The 16,771-nt window shown below is 35.3% G+C and overlaps 1 protein-coding gene across 1 annotated transcript; it reads left to right on the forward strand.

Moving 5' to 3' along the window:
- Positions 1-555: 555 nt before the first annotated feature.
- On the forward strand, positions 556-4,014 carry LOC138308164 (uncharacterized). Its single transcript, XM_069249108.1, has 2 exons — positions 556-760; positions 875-4,014. Exons 1-2 carry the CDS (start codon positions 627-629, stop codon positions 1,017-1,019), a joined length of 279 nt encoding a protein of 92 aa, XP_069105209.1. The 5' UTR covers positions 556-626; the 3' UTR covers positions 1,020-4,014.
- Positions 4,015-16,771: the final 12,757 nt, after the last annotated feature.

Below are 16,771 nucleotides of genomic sequence, written 5' to 3' on the forward strand. Positions count from 1 at the left end.
GACATGGATGATCGCTCGAGATAAGTGGTCCCTAATAAGGTATTTTGTATGGATGATCGGTTGCAAAGTAAGCGTAGAGTTGTTCCGGGTAGGTTTTGTTTACGGGTGATTGGTTTTCGGGTCAAGTATTGAGCTGTCCTTAACGACGGGATTATCTAGTTGTAATAGTGTTTTACGGATGATTGTTGCTGAAAAGGGTTCTCCCAAGATGAGGTAGTAAATGTTTTCATGTTTCTCAGCGGTATGTCCAGAGAGAATGATGTAATGTTCGAAACGAGTATAGGATTAAAACGCTATTCCAATTAGAACGATAAACATACTGCGCGAGCGGTCAGTTTTGTAATGGATCCTGAAGAGGATCATACGGCATTGCGCTTTATGAGAATACACGTTTTCGTAACAGAAGCCCAAGAGTGCATGCTTGCTTCGTTACTGGAGATATTGACAGACTTGTTAAATTTGATAGGGATACCGGTGGTGGATACGAAGGTTGGATTATAGTTGAGGTGTGAGTTTGAAACCGAAGGCTATGAATGGCTGGAATGTTTCGTTAAGATTGCCTAACGTGGCACGGTAGATCTCGTCACAACTAATCTCGACATCGGCAGTTCACAACAAAATTCAGTATGGCAAAGTCTGCTTTAAAATCTATCGGAGACGATGTATTTGTGTATCTTGGCAACTACCGAGAGGAAATGAGAATCAAGATAAAAAAGCTTAAGGAAGACGCAGAAGGAAGGAAAGAACAAGATGGACACAAAGATAAATGAAATGTTAAACATGTATCTCTGTAGTTGCCTGTTGACTGAATATTTACCAGTTTTCATATCGAACATTTACAAGTTTCATTGAGAGTGATTTGATTCTATCTTACAGGCATCTCCCTGACGATAGAACAGTGGGAGCAACTCTGCATGGAGAAGGACGAAATTTCCGAGCATCTATCACTCGTACAGGACAGGGGAGAGGAATCAAAGAGAGCGTGGCGTTTATCACCAAACAGATTCTACCCCACCTAGCTTTAGCGGCTAAAAATCACATTTCTAGCATGTCTTAAAAACGGTTAACCACTGTTGGGAAGAGCGATGATTTTCCTTTAGAAATCATCCTACACAACTAAGATGATAGCTGCCCCATTTATAGGTCAGGTACATTTCTTTTGTATAATGAACAAACTCGACACTTCAAGTTTTTCTTCCAATATTTGTATCGTAAAGAATTTCAATACAGTAATTATCTTTGTAGATTTATAGGAAAAACAACTAGAAAATTATCATTTCATGATTTCAAGTTGGTATTATATGACGCATGTGAGACGGTCTGTGGACAATGAATCCAGCCACATTTATATGGACAATGAAATCTGAATTACGATTTTATTTCTGCGTTGACATTTTGTTCTTTGTTACATTTTAAAGTTGTGCGTAGATTCAGAGATATAAACAAACGTAGCAGAAAGGTGGCGAGGCAAAATGTTGTCGGTAAATAAATTCCACCTCATCGACAACATTCTATTCACTATTAAACAAGACTCGCTGGCGACCCTCTGTCTAGGGGAGGTAATCCCGTCGGTTTTATGGGGCAGTCACTATATATTATATGTATACTGTTGAAGTACACAGCGATAAAAGTGACATTAAATATTTTTATGTTACTGATTACCGCCAGCTTAGTTGTCCATATTCAAAACTTACCACAGTGATAGGTGTAATACAATATAAATTCAACCACAGGCGCACGCATTTTCGTTTTAATAAAAAAAATATCATAGATGTCTTAGTAATATTCTCTTAGTTGAATATCATAATTTGATTATAATTTGATTATAGTGTTCTGCGCAAGATCATGTGCCGTGTTTACTTCCTAAAATCCTCCTGGGACGTGGTTTTACGTGAACCACGTCGGATTTCATTATATATCATGAATATATAAATATTGCATCTGTTATTTTTAGTGAAAACGTAGGAAAACAATTCACGTGCTTATACCTCATTCATGTCATTGGTCGAAATATAGAAATGCAATAAGGGTAACTACTGATCACGTGATTGAGTGTTTACTTCCAAATAGTAACAATTTTCGCAGAAATTGATTTATTTGAAAATATATAGACTTCAAAATGTTATTGATATTACATGCATATCATTTTGACTTGCACATACATTTATATAAAGTTTTACTGTAAATATTGATCTGAAATTAGTTATAAAACTGCCATTTCTACGTTTTATCTATAAATGATATAATGCGAATTGACAAATTCAATCGGTCTAACCGCCTAATCTGGGATGAGCAAAGATCGGCTACATGTACTCCCGGCTAAATTCGTAGAATTCAAAACTTATATTTACATTATGTATTTGCTTGAGGTTTGAGAAACGATAAATATAACACAAAAAAATATTATCTCCGTCAAAAGGCCAAATTATATGATGAAAGATTTCAAGATTTTTTTTTCACTCATGCGATATGTACATATGCAACAAGAGGTCAAAGGGAACAAAAATAATAATAATAAAATAAAAAATAAAGAGGGAAATCATAGATGGACACAGTCATCAATAGACAAATTTAGATACATTGAAACTAACAATTCTATATATTTCCTTACATACATGTAGTTTAAAGAAGCTTAATTACTCTCTGAATAAAACTACTTACTTTACTTAAAGGCCCACTACCTTACCTACCTTACCGAAACGGCTTTTAATTTTTAAAATGGGAATGTAAAACAAGATCGATAATTTTGTAGAGTCTTAAAAATTATTAACTTACCGTTAATACTACATTAATCATCACCTTCTGAACAATTTGATTATAATAAATAAAATATTTATTTTCATAACGCGGGTCGTATTATGATTCCCGCCGTCATCCTAAATACCGCGCGGTAGTTGACTATCACTGCGCCAGACGGCAAAACAGCGAATTGACTCTCCACCGTTTTCATATATTACGCAGTAAATCTTGCATATGTTTGGTGTCGTAACCTTATTTTAGGTCATCGGTATGCATTTTCTGATGTTATTAATGTTTTTTAAGAAACCTTTATATTTTGCTCGGGTGTTTCTGCCATAAGTACGGTGTCATCAGCATATAATATAACAAACAGTTTTACATACAAATCCAGGTTTTGTTCACTTAGTACATTTACTTCATTCAAGGATGGAACATTACGCTGGTCAAGAAAATTTTCTAAATCATTGAGATACAGGGAAAACAAAAATGGCGACAAATTTTCCCCTTGTTTTAACCCGACATCACACATGAAGAATTCAGACTTATCATTGCCATTAATTACACAGGATTTAGTATTTTTATACAGATTATAAATTACCTTGAATATTTTCCCACTTATTCTATTATAATGTAGTTTTCTCTACAGCCCCGCTCTCCACACAGTATTGTTACGAAAATATGTATCTGCGTTAACTAGGTCAGATAATTGCAATCAGCTGTGTCAGTTACGATTGCCGTTTAAATGTATTATTTATAAATCTTTGGCTCTATTTAGTAGAATAATATACCTGAGATAACTTTATCTTATCATTGTAATAGTCGTTAACACATATTTACATCTATGTATCCAGTAATGCTGTCAGTAGTAATTTAATACGTCCTCTCCTGGGCGTTGACATCTTTGTTTATGATTTGTAATACAAAATATATATAGATAGATACGTAGGCCCTCATTGGTTATTGTTTTCTTCAGCTCTAATGTCGCGTTTCGTAGCTCCAGATACAAGGTAATTTTACCATACTGGAAACTCCAAATTTATTTATTTAATTGTTTATTTATTATTCAACGGCACCAGGCACGTTAGTCAAACCGATAATTTATATTGGAAACATTTTTATTATCAAGTTATAAAATATTATTAGAGCGTCTGCTAGGGGTTGCCCCGAGTAGCCCCGAGGAGAGCCCCGAGCTCTGCCCCAATCAGGTGCCCCAAATTGGGGTGACGTAACCCCAAACATTCTTGGGGAAAGCCCCGACCAGTGAGGTTAGTTGACGTACTCCATTGTTTGTAAAATCATTAACTTATCATATTTATATTAATTTTATATATAATTTAATAAATGTGAGGTTAAATTTATTACAACTCTTTGTTGTTCATTCGCGGGATCCGTCTACCTGGGACGAGGAAACTACTTTGTTTACAATCCAAATGTTTACTTTCCTCCTCCCAGAACGACATATCTTATTCGAACTCTTATTATTGTGTGCGGCGCCTCAATAGGTCTTTTTAGACCCCTATTACGCAGCAGTATCAAACGCCTTTTTGAAATCAATAAAGGAGCAATATAGCTTTTTACCCTTCGCGAAATATAAAGAAATTAAAGAGTGCAGAATAAAAATATTTTCTGTGGTAGAGTACCCTTTACGGAACCCCGCTTGAGCAGGTGATACAAGATTGATTTTATCGGCCAATTTGGTCAATCTATCATTAACTATAGAAGTAAATACCTTTCCCAAACAAGATACTAGTGTAATCGCTCTATACTTATCTGGGTCCCTAGGGTCTCCTTTAATTTTATATATTGGTTTAATTATACCTACAGTCCTCTCACGGGGTACACTTTATATTGAATAGATCTGTATATAGAGGCAAAATATATTTATAGTACTTTTTATGTATTCATTTTGTACTTCGTGAATACCACTAGCTTTGTTATTTTTCAGGTTTTTTTTATAGCGTTTACTATTTCCTCTGCAGTTATTTCTGCATCAAGATCTTCAGATAAATTATCCTCATTATCGGGATAAGTAATATTGAAATCAACATCTTCATAATTAGCCGAGTTCAAATTTTTGAAGTAATAGTAAAGTTCAGTAATTGGTATTTTACTATGACGCGTTTTTGATTGTCCTGATACCTTATTCAGCATATCCCATAAAAAATTTGGACTATTTTTCACAGAATCTCTTAATTTCTTTTCCGTATTAAATGTATATTTTTGTATGCGTTATTTACTGCCTTTCTATAATAACGACTTCTCCTTTACGTCCAAATGACTTGTTAGCAGCGGCAGTGAATAAGGCGCTAATATTCTTTGTTATATTATCAATTTCTGTGCTTGTTACCAGATTAGTTTGTTTAGTTTTAAGATCTTTTAAAGATTCTTCTAATTCAGAGAATTGATTATTTTCGTCAGTTGTTATGAAATCATTTTTCAGTTCTTCCATCCATTTCACATAACTACTGGTTTTATCATTTGGCTTACTAGTATCATGGTTGTTTATGTTCTGTTCAACCTGCGCACTAGTGACTTTAAATTCTATTCTGTTATGTACATCGAAGAGCACCGGGTTAAAATCAAGTACTTTAAAGTCTTTAATTACTTTAAATAAGTCTAAGGTGATCAGCATATAATCGATCAAAGAGGAATCACGACAAGTGTTTTTCCCGTGTAGTCGGTCATACCCAATTCTACCATTAGCTATATACATATTATTGTTTTTACAGAAGTCTAATAGTTTATTACCCTAATTATTAGATTTCGAAGTACATTCACTAGAACGTTGTAAAGGTATATCATTATGGATCAATTTTTCATAATCATACATACTTTTATGGAGATCATATTTTCAGTTATGTTCAAAATATCAAGAAGAGAGTTATCTGGTACAATATAATCTTGTTTCTGTTCGGTTTTCGCGTTAAAATCTCCCACTAAGGCTACCTTTGTGCTATTAATGCAAAGGTTGATCATTTCCGACTCAATTTCCATAAATGCATCAGGTGACGAGTATTTCGAATTTTCAGGTGGGATATATATGTACACCCCAGTAATATATCATAGTCGATCTGTTTGAATAGTTTTTTTGAAATTCTCACCCATTGGCAAAATTCACGCTCTGTTGTTAAAAAATGCAACATATTTTCTAATTTTTTTAAAAATACTATAACGATACCACCTGATTTTTTAATACAATTCGTTCGATTTTTGGCAAAATATGCATAATTATCAGGTAACTTTAAAATGTCTAGGTCATCAATTTTCGTTTCAACAAACACCAGCAGATCGTGTGATCTAACCAACTCATCAAATTCGGGCGACAATATTTTAGACCTAAGTCCACAAACATTAAGAAATGTTTCATTAAGGCTACTGAGATCTCTTGTTGCGTGTCCCTACGCCCATCTTCCATCGGCACCAGAACCGGAAGTAAGTCTCTGTGGATGGGGGTTCATATGTGTAGCTTGACGTTCGCGCTCTAATGCCTGCGGATCGCGTACATGAGTTCGCGCTTCTTGTCCCTGTGCTCGCGATTCGCGTCTTGGTGGGTCCGAGAGATGGTGGTGTCGCTGTTGACTTTCGCCTGGATTAACGGCCTGGTTGTACTGCTGCGTTGGCTGTTCTTGCTTTATACGTTCATCGCTTTCTACATATAGCTGGTTGTTGATGTACAACTTGTCTCTTACCAGCCTGACTTCATCGCTTAACTGCTTGTGATGTTTTAGCACAGGATAAAGTCTTCTTCTTCTGTCCTCGACAACTGGCGGAAATTGCTCATGAATTCCAAAACTAGATCCTTTGAGCTTGACGGAGTTTCGCTTAACTAGTTGCAGGTCTTACTGGTAAAGAAACCTTGCAACAATTGGGCGATTTTACCACGAACATGTCGACCGAATCTATGAACATTTTCAAACTCTATCATTCGGTCTATACCGAGCTCTTTGAAAATGAAATCACGGAGTAGGGATTCCGTATCTTCATTCCTAGTTTCCCCTCCAATATCTGTGAAGACTAAATTGTTCCTCATGGATCTACACTGTAAATCCACCACAGTATCGTGTAAGGTAGACCTATCTTCTTCCGCTTTTTTAACTTTATGTTGCAGTTCACTAACAATCTGCTCATGCTTTTCTATAGACTGGACTGTCTGCTTACCGATAGTGCCTCTGTTTTCCACATTGTCGAGCTTACTTGACACGAAGCTAACCGACCGTTCGAACTCCTCTGTTTTCTTTTCTACATCGGCAACTATGGCTTCTATTCCTGATACTTTGGATGTTAAATTGTTCAATTTATCGTCAATTTTTTTTCTAATTTCTCCAACTTTTCTAGTATGAAGTCTAATTTCCGGTTGATTTCAACAACGTCATCATCCACTTGGGCCTTTTTAGTCTTTGGTGTTGAAGTTGATGGGGTTGCCACGATGGACGATTTGGACGGGCTACTGTATAAGACTCCGTTCGCTGCGTTTATGATGGAACTCAATAAACCTGTAGATTGATTGCTGACGTCTTTGCTATCATTGGCCGCCTCCTTCTTCCTTTTCCTAGAATTTCTACCCATATTGAAGTATCACAAAAGAGTAGTAGTATTGAGATATCTTATTACAGCAGTACAATTTCTTCTCCGTGAGCCATATGAGCATTCAATATTATGATTATCAATGAATTGATACATATGTACTTGTCGCAAAATGGGGATGTGTTGTACTTCTGGATAACGGTGATCATATCAACAACGATGAAAGTTACAGGTCGTGACATATACAAGAAAAGGTCTCTTGTGTATATATGTAGAACTGTGCGACACTGAAACCGGTGTCCAGGTTCTACACCGTGTGCCATTCACACTGTAGTGCAACTAGTACGGCAACGATATCGATGTTTTGATCCGTTTCCGGTATCGCTTCGGCGACAAGAAGACCACGGTACTGTGCTTTGTATCACTAATTTGCTGGTATTACGGATGATACCATGATTCGTGGTATGTAGTGATTGCTGAAGAATATGATAAGTTTCAACCATACCAAAAAGTATACCATTTTCTGTTTTCTTATATTTCAAAAAATGCATTTGAATATCACACATGACAGAAAACACAGCTAGATTTTTCGTTCAGCTTCGATTTGCCGACTTACATTGAGGTATATTTTACTATGATTCAATATTGGAAATCTTTAGACTTTCCCGTTTACATTGGTATATAATTTGGTTACAATAATGTTAAAAATACTTGTGAAATTCAACAATTTGTTTTCGATATCAGACTAGTGTCGCAACGGTTTTGAGTTTCAATAGTGTACGGTTGAGACACAAGCTAAAAACAAAAGTGAGTGTATGGTTTGGAGGTTTGGATTTCTTTCTTTCAGATAATGACCTGAAAATAGACCAATTTGTGTACTATTATTAGAATTAAATTCATTAGACATAATATTTAACGTGTACGCGGTTCGACGACTTAGGAAAGCTTCAAGTAAAGTAAGTAATGCTATCTTAATTTTGTAGTAGACTAGAAATGGGTATACTATAGTTTATCCCGTAATGCGCTTGATATACAGTAACCTTGTTCATGTCATATTTTTGCATACATCGGCTATTGTAATTTTAAAAAATGCATATCAAATAACACGCACAGGGACTTACATATACTTATAAATACTTGGTGCGAATTAGCACACCATAATAATAATATATATATCATATGACTGTGTTTTACAGAAACATATATCCGCACCATGATAGATATGCGAGAACAACTAATTTATGTCACACACCAATGCATGTCAAAACATGACAACGAATGCTTAATTACACTAATGATACATGCAAAAATATTCCACGGGCAAAATCACTAGTTCCAGTTATAAAGAAAAAAACCACCTAAAGTTTAATAATAAAACGCGTTCGTATACGTCTGTATAGAGTAAGAATATTATTTGATAAACAGTTGATGATTTTTGGGGAAACTTGGTTCGATTTCTTCTGGTGTGTTGACATGAACAACCTATTAAACAATGAGAGTATCTGACTACCGATAAACCAAATATACAAAGATATATATACTTCTTCAATTTTGAGAATACATTAACGTTATTCAACGAATTCTTACATTGACTTAAACTTAGTGTTTTTGTGACCTCTTGAACTCTGAAGAAATTATTAGCACACCAAAATCTACATGTAACTGCCAATGTTAATATTGAGATTTTATCATACATTGGGTTTAATAGCCAGACAAAGGTACTGTACATGTGTACAGTGACAATATAAATATCGGTTATTAACAGGCATGAAATTCAATCTGACGTAATTTCAAAAACGATGAAGAGACATCAAGAAACTAAGATGTTACGCCCACAAGAGTCTGATAATTAGATAAAGTTTGTATCAATGTACACCCAACACAGTGCCCATGGACCATTTTATACGATTTTAAAAGGAAAAAGTGTCGCTCTTTCCAACGGTAGTAATCAGTTTCTTTAAACTTCCTAGAAATATGATTTTTGGCCGCTAAAGCGCAGGCGTGGTAGTTTGTGTCGGGGAGTTTTCCACCTTTCGCAATATATGTAGAATGTGAGTTAACCGATTTTTTATCTAGACCCCTCAAACGTGTAAACATGGTCTATGGTTCTCCGGTTGGTCCATATTGAAATGAACGGTAGCTTGTTCTCAGATCCTTGTGGTTACGCTAGGATTCGAGGACGGCGGGACAAAATGTCCGATTCTATGGCATATTTACAGCAAATTTTGCCGTTAAAATTCTCCCAAAATAGTTTTTGTAGGTATGCGATTAAAAGTTTTCATCAATTCAAAAGTTTTCAAAAGTAAAAACTCCTTAATTCCACATCAAAGGATTGGAGAGACCTATAGGCATTGTAAGGATGGGCATAAAAACAATATACGAAATCATGTACATATCGGATGCAGGAACACACATCTCACTCGTATCGTATAATGAAAATGTGCCTAATTAGTAATAGTATGTATGCATTGGTCAGTGTGACCGAATGGACAGCGACAAACTATTATTTTTAGGTGACTGGACAAATGTAATTAATGCCACGGCTAGGGATCTGATAATTATTTACAGTTTATATATTTATATACATCAATTATAATGTAATCGTGGACCCACCAGAGTACCCAAAGACCATTTTAGACGTTTTTAGGGGTCTAGATAAAAAAAATCGGTAAACATCCTATTCTTCTTTAATGAAGAATAGGATTTTTACTGATTTTTTTTTATCTAGGTCCCTAAGACGTCTGAAAATAGTCTATGGGCACTCTGGTGGGTCCATAATTATATAAACTGTAACTAATTCTCAGATCCACGTGCTAAATACGTTACGGTTGGATTCTATTACGCATGGGGATGCCATCATATAAATAATACCAAACCGTTGCAATCTCAAACTCCAAACCGTACACTTTTTCGCGATATCATCGATCAAAACCGTTGCGCAAAGACTGACATAACGATGTAAACAATGGGTCAAACACTCTTTATTCTTCCGCAGTATGGAGCAAACGCGATCCCTTACCGATCAGACAGTTTTGTTGTTAACTGGAAACTAGTTTCCAATGACCAACTCGACACTTTTCGTCTACAAGTGCAACAAGAAGTCAAAGCGCTAGACGACGTTATATCGGCTGATCTCAATAACAATGATATGCTTCTGAAAAGGTTTTGTAAACAAATTGATAAGGCTGCGAAGGAGTGTTTACCGCAAAAGACGCATAGACCTTATTTGAAACCATATTGGAAAGACGGTGATGTAAAATCAGCACACAAGCTTATGCGAGAACAACGTATCATATGGATCGCACATGGTCAACCGCGCGGATTCTGCTATGCATCATACGCTAAATATAAAGAAGCAAAACGAAACTTTAGAAAAGAGATGAATAAGGCAAGAGAAGCTTACTTAAACAAGCAATATGAAGACCTTATGACGGCCGCAGAACTAGACGTCGGAACATTTTTCAAAGTAGTGCGCTCAAAGAATATCCGAAAAGAATCATGTAACGAGCTGCGTGTTAATGGCGAGATAGTACGAGATCCTGATACACTCAGAGATATCTGGTACCAACACTATAAGCATTTAAGTAGTCCTATAAGCAGGGCTCACTTTGATGAAGAGTTTAAAACCCATATTGAATCAGAAGTGGCAAATCTTCATGTGCAGTCATTTGATAATGTTGATACAGTCTTGGATACACCAATTACTAGTGAAGACATTTTGTTTGAACTGAAATCAATGAAAAGAGGAAAAGCGGCTGGACATGACAAGATATCTGTTGAACATCTTCAATGTTTGTCAGACATTATTGTGGAATTATTGGCAAACATATTTAACAACATTATACGAACCGAAGTCTGCCCGGATCATTTCAAGTTAGGAATGGTTATAACGCTATATAAAGGAAACAATAAAGACAGACTTGACGTCAACAGTTATAGGGATATAACCTTAATGTCGGTAATTCAAAAGCTTTTCGAGAAAATAATTTTCAGACGTTTACTTATATTTTCGGAGATTAACAATTTTCCCTCTAAATTTCAACAAGGATTTCGCCGGGGATGTGGTAGTATTACGGCAGGATTCATTCTAAATGAAAGTATATCTAGCTATATGGAAACGTCATCTCCGGTATGTGTAGCATTTTTAGACAATCAAAAAGCCTTTAACAGTGTTTGGATAGCAGGCCTCTTCTACAAACTATACCAGCTCGGAGTCAACTCGAAAACATGGAGACTTTTGTATAACTCCTTTCAAAATATGAAAGCTATGGTACTATATGGCGGGAAAATGTCGGAAACCTACTTCGTCAAACAAGGCGTCGGTCAAGGCCGCATCATATCTGCCTGGATGTTTCTCGTCATGATTGACAGCTTAGCGCATGAATTGGACGTCTCTCAAAATGGAATAGTTGTGGAAAATATACATATTCCATGTATACTTCTTGCGGACGATACTTGTGTCACATCTGGAAGCAATACCACACTGCAACGACTCCTCGATATCGTATACAACTACTCACGGAAATGGAGGCTCAACTACAATTCTACTAAAAGTGCAGCAGTAATATTTCGTACAGAGAGAAGAAGAGTCGATTTAGGAAAATGTAAAGTATCACTTGGTGAAGAACAACTTCCTATGGAAAGATCAAAAATATACGCGGGCATTACTTTCAACGAAAACCTCAAAAGCGACCTCGCTATGCAGGAGTCGACTGCCAAGAATAGGAGGAAATTGAACAGCTTCATTTCGATAGGAATTCACAAAAAATGGAATGAACCCTGTCTCAAGTGTTTCAGTATGGAAAAAAAAGTGATTTTACCATCTCTCTTATTCGGATGTGAACTGTGGAGTAATTTTTCCAACACCACGTTAAACGATATGGAAATATTTCAGCGTCAAGCCGCGCACAGAATACAAGGATTCGACACCCGCTCTCCGAAAGCTGTAACTATATCATCATTAGGCCTTAGCGAGTTAAATGCAGAAATTCAGAAATACAAGCTCTTCTTCTGGAATAAGCTTTATACAGGGGATGGCGTCTTTCTATGGAAGCAATTATTTGATGTCAGACTGAAAACATATACGACAAACAACATCAATTCTTTGGGATTTATACCGGATGTGCACAATATAATGAAAAATTACAATATCGAGATTTTCTTTGGATTGAACAACCCTGACGACGATATTCCTTTAAAGGGACAATGGAAACAGTTCATAAAACGGATAGTATAAAATCGCGAGGAGCAGAAATGAAGAGAATCTTTGGCTGCTAAAGAAAGTATACACATTTTTGCTAGCATACATACTAAGCTGGATACACATCCACCGTGGAAGATCTCTAAATTGAGTGTGAAGGATACGTGGCAGATGAGTGACCTTATACACTTATCCTTTGTCTGGGAAGTTGTTCCTGTTATTTGCAAATTATGTGGTAAAACGGTAACTGATATAGTAGAACAGTTTCTGATAGAATGCCATATTCTGTTTGCTGAGAGGGATCTAAGCCTGGAAATCACTGTTAATTTTCTTCATGTTAATGACTATGTTACATTTACGAACATGAGTGAAATTGATCAAACAAAATTTATCCTGGACAGACGATCACAAGATATCGATTTGTCAGACGAAAACTGGACAGAAATGATGAAATACATCTCAAAATTGATACCAAAAATGTATGCAAAAATTGATGAATATTTATAAAAGACAGTGACGAATCTAAGAAACAACTAGAATATGAACAATAAGTAAACCAGACATAACGTAGCAACGTTGCTCGAACTTTAACGAATATTAACGTTCAAGTATTTCACATGAACTGATTCAACACTGCAATTTTTTTTCTATGTTCCTTGTTGTTGTAATCTCATAAAAATGAGGAAATAAAGAATGTCTATCTATCTATCAAACCGTTGCAATCTCAAACTCCAAACCGTACACTTTTTCGCAATATCATCGATCAAAACTGTTGCGCAAAGACTGACACAACGATGTAAACAATGGGTCAAACACTCTTTATTCTTCATCAAATATAGCAAAACGCATATCAGATTGATACATATGAACCTAATAATTTGTTTCTCAGCCATATTTTGTGAATATCTTGGATAATAAGCAAGATTCGGATGAAAACTTGAAGTTTTTGCTAGGAACTCGCATCAAGCTGTATGTAAGAGTCAAAATTGTATGATAAATAGGAGTACTTTGCGTGAAATCACGATCTTGATACAAGGTAGGATACAGTGTATCTAATTTACACTTGAGCTGAATATCGGTCTATAACACCATGCGCAATGTATTTAAACTCTACAAGTTGGAACCTACATGCTCGGTACTCGTATATCGAAGCGATACCGGAAACGGATCAAAACATCGTTGCCGTACTAGTTGCACTACAGTGATTCATACAGGTAAGAGAACAGGTAGAGCGAGTCTGAGCTATAGACCGTGAGCAACACTGTCCTTCACACGAGAAAATGTCCAAATCATGCATAACAAAGTTCAAAGTTCATAATGTAAACAAAGAGATGGCCATGTCGTTTTCAAATATCGTTAATTGTGACATTTGTATAGAACTTACAGAATGTAATCAACGCCGAAACGTAGAGCAACTGAGTCGTCAAGGAACTGTGTCGTAGGTTTGAATGAAATAAAAACCACTGAACATGATGAAATACCAAAGTTCTACGGAGCACTGTAACTACGTGACTACATACCGAGCGCCATCTTGTGTTTTTATGTATGTATTATACTAAATACCAGGTAAGAGAAATCAAAGTAAAAGTAAACACACAATCATGTGACCACTAGTTACCCATAAAACAATTCCATATTTCGGCCAATGACATGAATGAAGTATAAGCACGCGAGTTGTTTTACTACGTTTTACTACAAAGAACCTGTGTAGTGTGTTTTGTACCATTATGGTCCCCCGCAGATCGTGGTTTCATTTTCAATATTACTTTTTGGGAAGATAATACTTGTATGGTACATACAATGCATGTACATTTGTATGTCAGACTCTGTACGTACGATGGCCATCGGTGAAGAAAAGATTCATTGGACTGTTCAGTAAACATAAGACGATCCACGTTATGAAGCATTTGATTCATTCAGGCTGACGTCTATGGCACGCCGTTTTGTCATAAAATACACAAATACTTAATGTCAAATCTTTTGATCTTAAGTGTTAAAACGACGTTGAAAGTGTACATAATGGCAAAAACTTTTGCCCTTAAGGTCAAAAGATTTGCCGTTAAAGGCCCACTACCTTTCCGAAACGGCTTTTAATTTTTAAAATGGGAATGTAAAACAAGATCGATAATTTTGTAGAGTCCTAAAAATTATTAACTTACCGTTAATACTACATTAATCACCACCTTCTGAACGATTTGATTAAAATAAATAAAATGTTTATTTTCATAACGCGGGTCGTATTATGTTTCCCGCCGTCGTCCTAAATACCGCGCGGTAGTTGACTATCACTGCGCCAGACGGCAAAACAGCGAATTGACTCTCCACTGTTTTCATATATTACGCAGGCAATCTTGCATATGTTTGGTGTCGTAATCTTATTTTAGATCATCGGTATGCATTTTCTGGTGTTATTAATGTTTTTTAAGAAACCTTTATATTTTGCTCCGGAAAGGTAATGGGCCTTTAAGGTGAAAAAATCGGATAGGTAACATATAATGGCAAAAACGTTTATTTGACATTATGTCCATATTTTTTAACCTTCAGTTGTTGTAAACAAATCTTTACATAACGTCAAATCTTTTGAAAAATTTGCTGTCATTATGTGTGATGTCATAAATGTTGACACACCACTAGCTGGGAATGGAATCATCCAATTGTTTGTTGGTTAGATTTACTATTCATTTCATTAAGGGGAAGGAGGAGTCATTTTTAGATCAGGTGTTTCTTCAATTTACAGTATCAGCGATGAACAATGAGGTTTCAATGTTTCAATAAATCAAGAATCTTGTAGTATTTTTTTTATTTTTTGAAGGAGAATGGTAAATTTTTTTTATCATAGTCAAAAGTATAAAATAGTCCAAACAGTTATTTAACCTTGAGGTTAAAAGATTTATTTACCTTAAGGTTAAAAAAGTTTTTTGACCTTAAGGCAAAAGATTTATTTACCTTATTGTAGCAATGTAAATGAATTATTACTAGATATACTTTTAGTGCAAAAAAACGAACAATTTTGAAAACAATTTTGTGAAAGTGTTTTTTGGGGATTTTTAATTTTCATCAGTTGTTTGGTGTTTTCATTGTTTTTTTTTTTTTTTTTTTTTTTTTTAACTTTTTAAGGACTTAAAATTTCACTTCCCTAAGCGTTTTTATGTTTTTCAGTATGTGGACAAGTACATTTTTGTGATTAGGGGTATGGATAGCATAGTGACTTCTATAAATTACTTATTTGCCATTATATACATTAACTTTAAGGGCAAAAGATTTGACCTTAAGGAGAAAAAAGTTTTTGAATTTAAGGTCAAATCTTTTGCCCTTAAGGTGAATTGTACATAATGGCAAAAAAACATTATTTGCCCTTAAGGTCTTAAGTATTATGTGTATTCTATGACAAAACGGCGTGCCATAGACGTCACACTGGTCAGAACACCATGCCACTGGTGGTCTAATTTATATATAAATAGGGTTGAGTTTAAGTGGAGACATTTATAAAGTGAATGGTAGCAAAAATACAGTAAGTTTATAACTATCTATACAGATCGAAATGTCAGCGAAAATTGGAAGACATCATTGGAAAGGGAATGATCTCATCTCCATTTTGGTGTATGACATTGAAGCAGAAATATATATACATATATACATAGAGATTGGCAACTCCTCCAATTTTAGATCAGCAGATGTACCGCTGTACGTGCTTAGGTTTTTTTTAGATAAACTCTTACATGTAAATAGTTTAATATAAAAGAATAACTTTGATATTTTGTTAAAGTTTAGTAAGTTCAGATGGTATGAGTACGATTTTGGATACAAAAATATATATTTTAACTTATTTATTAATAAAACAAAACACACTTCCTGTTTTGAATGCCTGATTTTCGAAAAACCAGGTAAAATTGCTTGTTTTCGTGCTTTCATATTATTCAAATCATATTAAATAGCATCAACCGGGAAAACTGATCACATCAAACCATGATATAATGTTTAAACTTTATGTTGATGCAAAAAATGTCATGTTTAAAAGAATGCACTTAAAAGTAGTTAGCCAAGGCAAAATGCCTATAAACAGGAGGTCCCTCTGCCTGTCAACAAAGACAAAGAAGGAGTAGTGATTGAAGGTACGGAAGAAATTTAGATCAAAAATAGATTAAAATAATACTCTATGTGGTGTATATTAGGTACATGTATCCAGAAAACGAAATCAAGTTAAGTTTATGTGTAAAATTGAGCATATTTATAAAAAGCTGGAATTTGGTCGATATCGCGCCCGGTTGCGCGCTTTCACTTTGAACTCGGACTTAAAATAGGGGGTTT

The sequence above is a fragment of the Argopecten irradians genome, chromosome 14, assembly GCF_041381155.1.
Source record: "Argopecten irradians isolate NY chromosome 14, Ai_NY, whole genome shotgun sequence".
In the NCBI taxonomy this organism is placed as follows: Eukaryota; Metazoa; Mollusca; class Bivalvia; order Pectinida; family Pectinidae; genus Argopecten; species Argopecten irradians.